Below are 12,490 nucleotides of genomic sequence, written 5' to 3'. Positions count from 1 at the left end.
CTTCGAGGGGGCGCGGGCAGTCCCTGGCCAAGTGTTCGCCGGCACAGCGAACACATTTTGTGGGCCGGTGGCAGTTGGCCGAGGCGTGACCGAAGGCCTGGCATCGGTGACATTGGGGAGGGCTCCTGGCCCCTTTCCAGGCCTCCACCAAGAGGCCGGGCATGCACAGGAGCTCGGTCACCTTGTAGAGTTCATTGAGTTCTTGGTCCTTAAGGTGAGCAAGCTGCACGAAGTACGTGCACCCGTGTCTGCCCTTGCCCACCGGAATCGCCTTCGCGCGCTCAGCTGGGAACCCCAGGTTGCGCAGCGCAGCGACGACTTCCTCGGAGGGGGTGTCGAAGGGCAGCCCCCTGATGGCTATTTTGCTTGGCAGTTCCGTGGCGGGACTATAGCAAAACCAGGATATGGACTTATCCTGGTTTCTAGCCTCCGTGAGGTGTCTCTGCACCACCCGGAATTCTTCCGCCGATCCGGGCAGAAAGCGGACCCCTTTCCCCATGGGGCGCGCGTTCGGGGCGTGTCCGAGTTTGCTTCTAATGGTTTCGAAGTGCCGCGTCCAGTTCGGCAGGCACTCCGCCGTAATTGGCGGGTATTCTGAACGCGGCAACTTTGTTGGTGGTGGCACTTGCGGGGGGGCCCGACCTCCTGGTGAGGCCGGTGCTGCGGCCGCAGCCGCGTATGAGAGGCCTGACGGCCCCGGCTGTGGTGAGTCCGGGCGTGGTGGTGAGGTTTCTCCAGCCATCGAGGCCAAGGCCGCGTAACTGGTCGAGTCACGCGGCCAAGACTCCTGTGTTCCCCCCTCGAGGGGTGAGGGGGATCTCGGCGGTTGTCGGTGCTCCATATGCGGAGGAACCTCGGTCGCCTCCATATAGGCCTCACTAGAGGCGGGCGACTCGGTGCGCGGTGGGTCTTCCTTCGCCGGAGTGGTCGGCGGGGAGGGTTGCGGGGGGGACGCGTCTGTCCTCGGGCGCTTGTCCTCCCCCTCCGTGGATTCAGGGGACGAATCCGGCCTCGGGCGCTTCGCTCCTTCCGCGCTGGTTGTAGTCTCAGCTACAACAGCTGCGAAGTACGCGTCGGCGTCCCGGTCCTCCTCTTCGTCCCCTGGCTCCGCATGCACGATGCGGATGGTGGGGCGCGGGGGGGCGGCGGAGGTGCGGGGGACGGGCACGGTCGTGTTGTCGAAGATGTCCCTCCGAACAACAGACCGCGGTATCCCCGACCTTCCTCGGCCGCGCTTTCGTTGGTCTAAGGGGGGGGGCTCCCCCCCTTCAGACATGGTGGTATTCCTTCTCTCCTAACTACCCTTTTCAAAGCCTGAACGGTATTCGCCACCTCAGCGCGTGCAACCCAGCCAGGTGAGACCCTAAGGGGAGGCCCAGCTAAGCGCCCGCGAGCGGAAGTTCCTACCGTTCACGCTGGTTGTCTAGGGCGTCGGCAGTCAAATCCTGTTGATCCTGCAGGAATTTTTATAAGTAAAAATGTGCAGGATCACGTGCGTACTCCTTCCGAAGCGGGTAAGGCAGCTCCACGCAACTCGAACCGGTCGTTTCCTCAAGCCAACGCCTTGCGACGCGGCGAGTACAACTGCACCGGGGGGGGCGTTGCGGGGGGCGGGGAATATCCAAGACGGAATTTGCACACTAGATGACACCTCACGTTCTGTCTCGCTCAATAAACTAAACGAGAGAGAGATAGAGAGTGTCCAATAAACTAAACGAGAGAGAGAGATAGAGAGTGTCGACGCGGCGGAGAGGTCGCTAGTGGTAAGTGGAGTCCGAGCAATACCGTAAGGAGAACCGCGATGTCGCTAGACAATTTCTCGTACGAACGCTTAAAACTTTTCACTAACAGGTATCATTTCGAATACGATATTTATATAATGTAAAGTATTTTTTGAACGTTCTATTACATAAAAAGATACCTCTTGAACCTATCGATCGTTCGAAAGCCGAATTCGTAGCATAGTTCGACGAAGATGAGTACGAATCGCGTTTAAATTCGTTATAGTTCTAGACGCGTACCTCGAGCCTCGTTTAAAAGTTATTTTATTCTATTAAAATCGTTTTAAACGTTTCGTTCTAACGACAGATTGAAAGCGAAGATACCTCACTGATAATGTATAAAAGCGCAACTCTTATTCGATAATTTACTAACAATTTTAGCGTGTTGCAAGTCGACGTTCGTAAAACACGCTACTATGCGAGTCGGCATACGAAGCACGAGAAAACGTAGTCTGATATGCGAATTCGTATCGAATAATATTAATATATAATCTATTACGATAGATAATTAATAAGAGTTTCGAAAGATAGTTTAAACAATAAAAATAATCTACAGTAACCGTGTACATTTACGTGACGCCGAGCTTCTTCGCGGCGTATGATATAAGGTTCGCGGCGCGTTCGTAGCGCGTGAAGTAGAGCCGAGAGAACGACGTCGACGTGGACGTGGACGTTTTATCATATATAAAAACATTTAAAGTATATAATTTTTCATATCTATACATTCGTATTGTAAATATAAATATATTTGCATCGATTGTACGCACTCATTGAGATACATGGTAGAGTCTATTCTATGTTAACGATGAGATACGAACGTATCCGTTGTATATACTAATAATTATAATGAACAATAATCGTTTATTTATATTATATTTCATTTAATAACAATTTTCTTACTCATTGTATTGTATTATATATATTATGAAAAGACGTCATTGATCGATTGAAACGAGCATTTTTGTATATATAAACAGATCCATATGCGGCCCTGAAAAGGGCCTTTTTTATATTTAGTTTTCGCAGTATTGTATTTGTAAATTTTTGATTTAATTACAAAAAAAAAACATCGAAAACATTTTAACCGCCGAAACCGTACAGAGTACGTCCCTGACGTTTCAGGGCGTACACTACGTCCATGGCGGTGACGGTCTTCCTCTTCGCGTGCTCGGTGTAGGTGACGGCGTCGCGGATTACGTTCTCGAGGAACACTTTGAGGACACCGCGAGTCTCTTCGTATATCAGACCGGATATACGTTTCACACCGCCTCTGCGTGCGAGACGACGGATGGCCGGTTTCGTGATACCTTGGATGTTATCACGGAGCACTTTCCTGTGTCGCTTCGCGCCTCCTTTCCCCAGACCCTTTCCACCTTTACCGCGACCGGTCATTTTCTTGTCTTCGGTTTGTCTTGTTTAATCTGAACGGCAAAGAAAGACGTACAGAAATCCGTCCGCTGTCGATCAGAGACGATCACTTTATGGTAGTCTCGTCGTTCTACGCTCGACTGATATATAAGCGCTCGACTAACTACACACGTATGCGTGCGTTCGCTCCGTGTGCGAAAGAGATGGCGATATCTAAGTGCCATTAGATAGAAAGAGAAAGACTGAGAGAGACAGCGTGCAGTCGAAAAAGCTATGGTAGGGATGGCGGCCGAGGGGATGGGGTTAGGGGGGAGTTCATGTATGTGTCTTGTTTATCGGGAGAATGGGGGGGGGGGGGGGGGGTGTGAGATATTTTTGTGTTCTTCAAAATTGATATCTTTGCAATAATATTTAATATTTACAATTATGCTCTTAACGATCAATATATCGTCATAAGATCGTAATAATATATGTAATCACACATACACTCACCTCTCACGTTCTCGTATTCGATTGAAATATACATATTTATTTACAATAATAGTATAAAATACACAACGTTTACGTATGTGCGTATTGATATTTCGAATTATGTGTAACGTGTTTATGATAATTTTGATATAAAAATAATTATTGTTATTTGTGAGTAGGTTTTTCGTGACGACTTTGTTACGTTTGAAACGGACGACGAAAAAAAAAAAAAAAATTTTTTTTTCTTTGTTTTTAGATATATATGCGGCCCTGAAAAGGGCCTTTTTGAATATGTTTACTTGCAGTCTATCTGCATATGATACTGCGTATATTATTATTATTTATTTTTTTCTATACGTAGAATTGTGCAAATGAGACTGCGACGACGACGACGCAGACGCAATTAGGCACGTTCTCCTCGGATCCTGCGCGCCAATTGAATATCCTTAGGCATGATCGTCACACGCTTAGCGTGGATAGCGCACAGGTTCGTGTCTTCGAAGAGACCGACGAGATAAGCTTCGCTTGCTTCCTGCAGGGCCATTACGGCGGAACTCTGGAAACGGAGATCGGTCTTGAAGTCTTGAGCGATCTCACGAACGAGACGCTGGAATGGCAGTTTGCGGATCAGAAGCTCAGTGCTCTTCTGGTAACGACGGATCTCACGAAGGGCGACCGTACCGGGTCTGTAACGATGAGGTTTCTTCACACCTCCCGTGGCAGGAGCGCTCTTGCGAGCCGCCTTGGTGGCGAGCTGCTTGCGCGGTGCCTTACCACCGGTAGATTTTCGGGCCGTCTGCTTAGTACGAGCCATCCTTGACGATGAATGAACGAACACGCACGAAACGAAAATTTATTATGACAAACTTAGAGACGTCTCTAGACACGTCCGCACGAAGGGAACGTAGTCGACGGATTAAAATTTTTGTAAAGGAACGTTAGCTTATATACGAGTTCTACTACGGCTAGAGGGACCGCCGCGATGACGATTCGATATATCCGTCTCTCTCTCTCTCTAAGCTATGCACGTTCTCTCTCACGCGTTCACTGATCGATGCGAAAAATTCATGTTTGAGTTGTTGTTATTATTATTATTATTAGATATATTTTTAATGAATTAATATTATTATTCTTTCAGATATCATCGGCCTACGTCGAACGAGTTAAACGCAGGATATATATGATACGAGATCGAAATGAATGAGAAGATCGACGGAATCGACAGTACGGCGGCGGCTTCGAGCTTACAGCGCTACAGCTCTACAGGAAGGTAACTACGACGATCAAATATATTATATATCTCTAATTAAAATTCGATTCAAGACTAGTAAAGAAAAAAAAACTGTTTTTGTATATGTTAATAATTAGGAATCTTATCAGAGTATGTATGTGTGTATTATATATGTATATAATTAATCGATTAAATATGTTAATAAATAAACATGTATTATTATTGTTATTTGATAATAATAATAATAATAAACGACGGCTAAATCGTTTGAAACTTTAAATTATTGTTTATCGAAACTCTTTGTGGCCCTGAAAAGGGCCTTTTTATTATTATCTCCTTCATAAATCGTAGCGTTCTACTACGGCTTCGTTTACTTGGAGCTCGTGTACTTCGTTACGGCCTTAGTACCTTCGCTCACGGCGTGCTTGGCGAGCTCGCCGGGCAGAAGAAGCCTCACCGAAGTCTGCACCTCCCTCGAGGTGATCGTCGATCGCTTGTTGTAGTGAGCGAGACGAGAAGCCTCGGCGGCGATGCGCTCGAAGATATCGTTCACGAAAGAGTTCATGATCGACATGGCCTTACTCGAGATACCGGTGTCGGGATGTACCTGTTTCAGTACTTTGTAAATGTAGATGGCGTAGCTCTCCTTCCTCTTATGCTTCTTCTTCTTCTTGTCCGACTTGGAGATGTTCTTCTGAGCTTTGCCCGATTTCTTGGCGGCCTTTCCGCTAGTCTTAGGCGGCATGATGACGAATAAACAAATTCACAATAATGCAATCGAAAGTTAATCTCGTGTGATACACGTGCGCACCGTACGGGAGCGCAAGCGAAACTGGAGAGTACCGCTTCGATCGTAGTATTTCACGCACCCCCCTGGTAATGGGGAATGGTGATGGCAGTTCCTAGGGCCGTGCCCTATCTACTGCGGTATCCTGTTCGCCGTCCGTTTCTACGGACGGGTCGTTGGGGTCGGGTAATTCCATGGAAGTACCCTAGTGGCGTATGCTGCAGACATCTCTTGGTCCTCCGTACATTCTCAGAGCGATCAAGCGCACCGGATGAGACCCCGTAAGGGGAGGTCCAGCGAACGACCTGCTCTGCGAATGTCTGCGCACGACAGATGTCGTGGTACAGAGGGAGGGTTCGGAGACATCTTGCTGCTGCCAAATGTGTGTTGCGTATTCGTGTCTCGTTGAGATCAAGTTCCGTCGCTGGCGGTGAAGGCTGCAGATGGGTGAGGGTGGTTGGTAGAGAAGAGTGGAGAAGAAGTGGTATTCGGCATTCTGACAGGTTGTCGGTGTTCTGTGTTGTTGTGGTTTGTTTCGGCGAGTCCGGTCCGTGACCGCGTAGACTCCCACGATCCGATCAAGCGCACCGGATGAGACCCCGTTCGGGGAGGTCCAGCGAGCGACCTGCGGTCGTGGGTGAAAAAACGTAGTCTAGACGCCTCGCTCTCGGTCGGGGCCGTCAGGATAAGTCCCGCTTGGGATTTCCTTTCGGTCGGCCGCGGTGAGACGCTATTGTACAGACCGGTTCGTCGGGTACGGCTCTTTGTAGGAGCCGGGTGATTTGCCCGTTACTACGGACGGGTCGTTGAGGTCGGGTAATTCCAGTGGAAGTACCCTAGTGGCGTGTGCTGCAGACATCTCTTGGTCCTCCGTACATTCTCAGAGCGATCAAGCGCACCGGATGAGACCCCGTAAGGGGAGGTCCAGCGAACGACCTGCTCTGTGAATGTCTGCGCACGACAGATGTCGTGGTACAGAAGGAAGGTTCGGAGACATCTTGCTGCTGCCAAGTGTGTGTTTGCGTATGCGTGTCTCGTTGAGATCAAGTTCCATCGTTGGCGGTGAAGGCTGCAGATGGGTGAGGGTGGCAAGTAGAGAGAGTGGAGAAGAAGCGGTATTCGGCATTCTGACGGGTTGTCGGTGTTCTGTGTTGTTGTGGTTTGTTTCGGCGAGTCTGGTCCGTGACCGCGTAGACTCCCACGATCCGATCAAGCGCACCGGATGAGACCCCGTTCGGGGAGGTCCAGCGAGCGACCTGCGGTCGTGGGTGGAAAACGTAGTCTAGACGCCTCGCTCGCGGTCGGGGCCGTCAGGATAAGTCCCGCTTGGGATTTCCTTTCGGTCGGCCGCGGTGAGACGCTATTGTACAGACCGGTTCGTCGGGTACGGCTCTTTGTAGGAGCCGGGTGATTTGTTGGAACTGGCGCTGGTTTTGCGTCAGTGGTGTTCCTTTTGGTGAGTTGTCCTGGCGTTGTTGGCGTCGTCTTTAGGTCTGGAATGTGATCTGATGGTGTTTCAGTGCGTCCAGCTAGTGTGACACTCCTGTCCGGTTCTGCAGAATTACTCATGATTCGATCAAGCGCACCGGATGAGACCCCGTTCGGGGAGGTCCAGCGAGCGACCAGCGATCATGGGCTTTTCTGCAGGTAGGCGTCCTGGATGCAGCCGAGTCCAGTAGGATGAGTCCCCGTAGGGACTACCTCTGGTTCGATGCATCGTTAGCGGACGTCGTTGTTTCCGGGCTGGTGTGTCGTGGTGTCAGCTGGGTCGACGTTCTGTCGAGGAGCGGGCGGGAGGCGACGCGATGGTCGGCTCTCGCTGAGGGCGTCATCGTTGATGAGCTCTCTCGGGTACGCCCATCCGTCAGGTGGCCGTGCGTGCTGCGGTGCCATATCCTTGATGTGGGTGTGGTCCGACTGGTCGGCACGCATGAACATCTTCGTGGCTAGGCGTCTGGTAAATTCCTCGACGGTTTCGACTTTGAGATCTCTCGCAATTGTTGTGTTCCGTACGTAGCGTGGTGCATTCGTGATGGCCCGCAGTGTGAGAGATTGCTGCGCTTGCAGCTTCTTTCGCGAGGCAGGGCCAGTGAGTGCGTACCATGCTGGAGCGGCATACGTGAGGCGTGATCTCACGTATTGCTTGTAGATCCCGAGTTTGACGCGCAGAGGGAGGCGCGATTTCAGCACTGGATATAGTTTGACACGTGTAGCACGCGCCAAGTTGATCACATTCGCGACGTGATGATTCATATTCATCCTTCGGTCGATGGTCACTCCAAGGTACTTGACCCTGTCAGACCATTGGATCTCCTTTCCGAATAGCCGGAGGGGAGATGGTAGGTTGGATGCTCTTCCTAAGACGATCGCCTGTGTCTTCTCGACGTTGACGGTTAGCCGCCATTTGGCTAACCAGTCGGGAAGTTGATATAGCATGAGCTGCATCAGTATTGCAGCTTGCTTCCTTTTGATAGAGGTGGTGATGTACGCCGCGTCATCGGCGTATAGGGCCAGGACGGCTCCGTCCATCAGTGGGATGTCGTCAGTGTAGCAGGAATAGCATACCGGAGATAGGCAGCTTCCCTGTGGGACACCGGCGGTGATCCGTCGCTCTGTGGACAGAGCTCCTTCAACATCGACTTGGAAGCGTCGGTTCTCCAGGAATGACGCTATGATGTGTACGATTCGCTTCGGCATGGATGGTCGAAGAGCCAGCTTGTATAGCAGCCCTTCGTGCCATACTCGGTCAAAGGCTTTCTCCATATCGAGGAATACTGCCACTGGGAACTCCCTCTTGTTCAGTGCCACTGCGGCGTAGTGCAGTATTCTCGCTATTTGGTGCGTGGTCGAATGTCCAGCTCGAAAGCCAAATTGTTCCGGCCGAGGTTCGATGTGTGGTCGTAGGTGCTGAAGCAGCAATCTCTCGAACATTTTCGAGATGGTAGGCAGAAGTGTGATGGGCCTGTAGCTCTCCGGTAAAAGTGTGTTTTTACCGGGCTTCGGTATCATGATGACTCGGCCTTGCTTCCACGTAGATGGAAAGTGGCCCGTGCGGAGTATTCCGTTGAATAGCCGCGTGATCGCGGCTATGCTACGCGGTGGTAGGTGGCGGAGGGCGGAGTTTGTGATTCCGTCGCACCCCGGGGCCTTACGTGGGTTCGCACGCCTTGTCATCCGTAGTACTTGTCCCGGTGTGATGACTATGGGGTCATCGGTGGGGGACAGTGGTTCTGCCAGGTATTCTCGAACTTGTTCTTCGACTGCTGTGCTGTGTGCCTGGTAGCGAGCAGGGTTCGGTGTGAACTGCTGCTCTAGCGTGGCTGCAAAGATCTCAGCGCGATCCGCTGTCTGGTATCGTAGAGTTCCATCGTTCGCTCGGAGTGGACGTCTAGGTTCACTCGAGTTGGTGAGGTTGCGGTTGAGTCGATGAAGTGACTTCATGTCGTCTGCTGCAGTCTCGATGGTGCTCTCCCATGTTCGGGATCGGTGGTCGCTTACTGACTCTGTGGCTCGATCGTTGAGGCGGTTGAGTTGTCGCTTTAGCGTGGGGCAGCGGGTTCGCTGCCACAGCTTGCGTAGCTCTCTCTTCCTTGATAGAAGCTTCCTTATATGGCCAGGTAGGGTGTGGTATCGGTGTGATACCTCCTGTGTGTGCGTCGCTGCCTCGTAGGCGTGACGCAGGGTGTCTCTGACGTCTAAGGCGAGGTCTTCTATCTCCTCTGCGTTCGTTGCTGGTTTCATCCTCGTGTTCTCCTCCAGATGTTCCCTGTAGGTAGTCCAGTCGGTGCACCGGCGAGGTGGTCGTCTGGCTGCAGCTAGGGTTGCTTGCAGTGTTAGGAGAACCGGTTGGTGGTCGGACCCCATGTCGTCCGCCAAGACTTCCTGCGAGAGTCTCTGTGTGAGCCCCCTGTGGACGGCTATGTCTAGCACGTCGGGTGTTAGGATTGATCGGAACGGGTAGTGAGTCGGGGTCTCTGGACCGCTGACTGTGTATCCGTTCTTTTCGGCGTCTTGGCAGAGTCGTCTGCCATCCGTAGTGTTGGTGGTCGAGTTCCATGAGGTGTGCTTGCAGTTCAGATCTCCTGCGATGATTGTTGGAGTTGGTGAGTCCAGCAATGATCGGATGTCTGCAGGATCCATTCTTGCTTTGGGAGCTTTGTAGCAGGCGAAGAGGCGTAGGGCTGTCCCTCCAGTGCACACTTCGATGCCCAAGGCGTACATCGTCCCTAGCGATGTAGTCTGGATAGGCGTGTGTACAATTCTCCTCTTGACAAGTACCGCGAGGCCTCTAAAGGGCTGGTTGCTCACATCCGAGCGTTCATCCTTGCGGTATGTGTGGTAGTTTGCAAACTTCAGTCGATCCGAGTCTGTGGCGTGGGTCTCTGATATGAGAGCCACGTCTATGTCCTGCTCTTGCAGGAGGGTTTGAAACAGCAGTTGCTTGTTTCTGAGCCCGTTGGCATTCCAGTGAATAACACGGAGTTTGTTATTCATTGCGGTTGAGCAGGAGGGTGATGCCCTGTAATATTACAGGCACTGGGTCACGGTCTTCTAGCAGGGCGCTAAGTACCCCTTGCAGAATTGTGATGGCGGTTTTGATAACTTCTTTATCTTTGCCAGTGGTTGTTGCTTTCGACCGCGTGTGTGTCGCGGTGGTGGCAGCTGGTTTATGTGCCGGCGCTGGCGCCGGTGCAGGTGTGGGTGCAGGCGCAGGTGCGACTTTTGTGGTCGCTCTGGGCTTGCTCTCCGGAGCAGGTTTGTTTGCCTTGCTCTTCTTTTTGGGGCGTCGTTTCTTCTTCCCGGTGCTCGAGTTTCGAGCTGTGGGAGCGTTCGCTGGAGCCATGAGCGAGGTCGCTGGCTCTGGTGCAGGTGCAGGTGCGGGTGCGGGTGCAGGTGGTGAGACTGCGTCCGCAGTCTTCTTTGCTGGCGCGGATAGGGCGATGGTGCCCGCTCTGCGGTGTTTGGCCTCCCTTTTGTAGATCGGGCAGGCCGTGTTGTTGGCCGTGTGTGCGCCTCCGCAGTTGGCACACGTCGGTGGGTCCTCCCTTTTCCGCTCGCAATCCTTTGCGAGGTGTTCACCTCCGCATCGGACGCATGCTGGCGGTCGGTGGCAGCAGTGAGACGAGTGTCTGAACTGCTGGCATCTATGGCATTGTGCGGGGCCTTTCTTCCCTCGCCATGCATCTATCTTGATGCCGGTCATACACAGCAACTCCGTTACTTCGTATATCGCCGGCGTCAGTCCAGGGGTTTTCTTCAATTGGGTGAAATACATGCACCCTGGGCGGCCTTTCCTGGCCTGGATCTGCTTGACCACTTCTGGTTCGAACCCTAGTTCGCGCAGCTCTTCTTCGACCTCTTCGGCCGTGGTGTTGTATGGTAGCCCTCTGATGGCTACTTTCAGGCTCTTTTCAGCCGGTAATGAGTAGGAGAACCATGAGACGTTCTCCTCTCTTTCTAATGTTGTGAGGTACCGCTGTATGATGCGGTACTCCTCCTCGGAGGTTGGCGAGAAACGCACTCCTTTTTGGTATGGGCGTGCGCTCGGGGGTCGTCCGAGTTTTTGCTTGAGCACACGGAAGTGGTGTGCCCAATTCGGGAGACTCTCCACCACGAGTGGTGGGTATCTCGGCTTTTTTGCAGCCGGATTTTTGGCGGTAGGCTTCTCTACGCTTGCTGTAGCGGTGGCCTTCACTGGCCTGGTGGCGGGCTCCTTTTCTTGGACCTGCGCCTTTGCGCGGAGCGCACTGGCGTAGTCCATGGGTCTTGCCTCTGGACACCTTCTCTTCAGCTCCGTGGCGTCCTCTTCGGACGACGTGGAGTGGCTCCTCCTGAGCGCGTTGGGTTGCACGTCGATCTCCATGCTGTGCACAGAAAGAGAGCAGGTGGGTTTGGGTTGCGTTACACGCATACTTGCCAGATGTTCCGGCGCTGGCTTGACTTGCACAACAACGCTACGTGTTGGCATGTCCGGGGTTGTAGTGGGCGGCGCTGCGGTGCTCCCGCTCTCGTCCTCGCTGCTCGACTGCTGGCTGCGACCTCGGGAGAGGTCCACCTGCAGGGACGGCGAGTGGTGGGGGCCGGTGACCGGTCGGACGACGCGATGGTGTGTCCGCGACCGGTCTCTCCTTTCGCTCGTCGTTGGCGACCTGGAGTGCGTCCTGCGAAATTCTCGTCTGAAGATTGCTACGTCTGAGTCCTCCTCTGGACCCATTACAGGTCCAGATTTGGGCTCAGCGCTAGTCGGCCGGCTCATGCTGCGGATCCCGTGAGGGGTCGTTAGCGAGCAACGGCTAACTATGTACTGAGCGAAAGCTCGGTATGATTTGGTATTCCGCCGCGAATTAACGCGGTTGTAACAAGCAGCGCGCCAAGGCACACTGTTATTACAGGAAAAGGTCTCGGGTCAGAGCTGAGTAGTGTAGTGCACTGCTCGGCTGCTAAACCAAAGCGACTCACCGCTTCGAACTCTCGGATTTTGTTTAAATAAGGCCCGCGCGGCACGCGTAGCGTTCGCGCATACGGTGCGGCATACAGACGCAGAACTCTATCGACCAATCAGAAACGATCGTCGCGCTTAGTACGAGAGGGGGAGGGGCGGGGAGGGGAGGAGGTAAGTTTGTGTGTTATTCGGTACCTCGCACTCCCCTGCCTCATCACCCCCGATCATCAGAGTCGTTCCGATTGGTATACGAGTCGCTCGTTATTAGAAAATATAATAAATAACCACAAAAAAAAAAAAAAATAATAATAATAATATAATAATTATAGACAAATATTATTTATTACTAACCATAAATAATATTATATATATATATATATATATATATCATGTCTCTATATAGACGACTA

At 52.1% G+C, this 12,490-nt stretch overlaps 3 protein-coding genes across 3 annotated transcripts; all 3 read right to left on the bottom strand.

Moving 5' to 3' along the window:
• Positions 1–2,861: 2,861 nt before the first annotated feature.
• On the bottom strand, positions 2,862–3,173 carry LOC135194290 (histone H4). The gene has a single exon (XM_064219603.1). The coding sequence runs from the start codon at positions 3,171–3,173 to the stop codon at positions 2,862–2,864; it is 312 nt and encodes a 103-aa protein (XP_064075673.1).
• Positions 3,174–4,023: 850 nt separating this feature from the next.
• LOC135194289 (histone H3) lies at positions 4,024–4,434 on the bottom strand. Its single transcript, XM_064219602.1, has one exon. The coding sequence runs from the start codon at positions 4,432–4,434 to the stop codon at positions 4,024–4,026; it is 411 nt and encodes a 136-aa protein (XP_064075672.1).
• Positions 4,435–5,221: 787 nt separating this feature from the next.
• Positions 5,222–5,596, bottom strand: LOC135194288 (histone H2B). The gene has a single exon (XM_064219601.1). It carries the CDS (start codon positions 5,594–5,596, stop codon positions 5,222–5,224), a length of 375 nt encoding a protein of 124 aa, XP_064075671.1.
• Between the last annotated feature and the right edge of the window lie 6,894 nt (positions 5,597–12,490).

The sequence above is a fragment of the Vanessa tameamea genome, chromosome 29, assembly GCF_037043105.1.
Source record: "Vanessa tameamea isolate UH-Manoa-2023 chromosome 29, ilVanTame1 primary haplotype, whole genome shotgun sequence".
Classification (NCBI taxonomy): domain Eukaryota; kingdom Metazoa; phylum Arthropoda; class Insecta; order Lepidoptera; family Nymphalidae; genus Vanessa; species Vanessa tameamea.
This window is presented reverse-complemented; position numbering and strand designations above follow the sequence as displayed.

What these genes read in the sequence shown, in the direction of transcription:
- LOC135194290 (XM_064219603.1), bottom strand. Translation starts at nt 3,173, where the DNA reads ATGACCGGTCGCGGTAAAGGTGGAAAGGGTCTGGGGAAAGGAGGCGCG.
- LOC135194289 (XM_064219602.1), bottom strand. Translation starts at nt 4,434, where the DNA reads ATGGCTCGTACTAAGCAGACGGCCCGAAAATCTACCGGTGGTAAGGCA.
- LOC135194288 (XM_064219601.1), bottom strand. Translation starts at nt 5,596, where the DNA reads ATGCCGCCTAAGACTAGCGGAAAGGCCGCCAAGAAATCGGGCAAAGCT.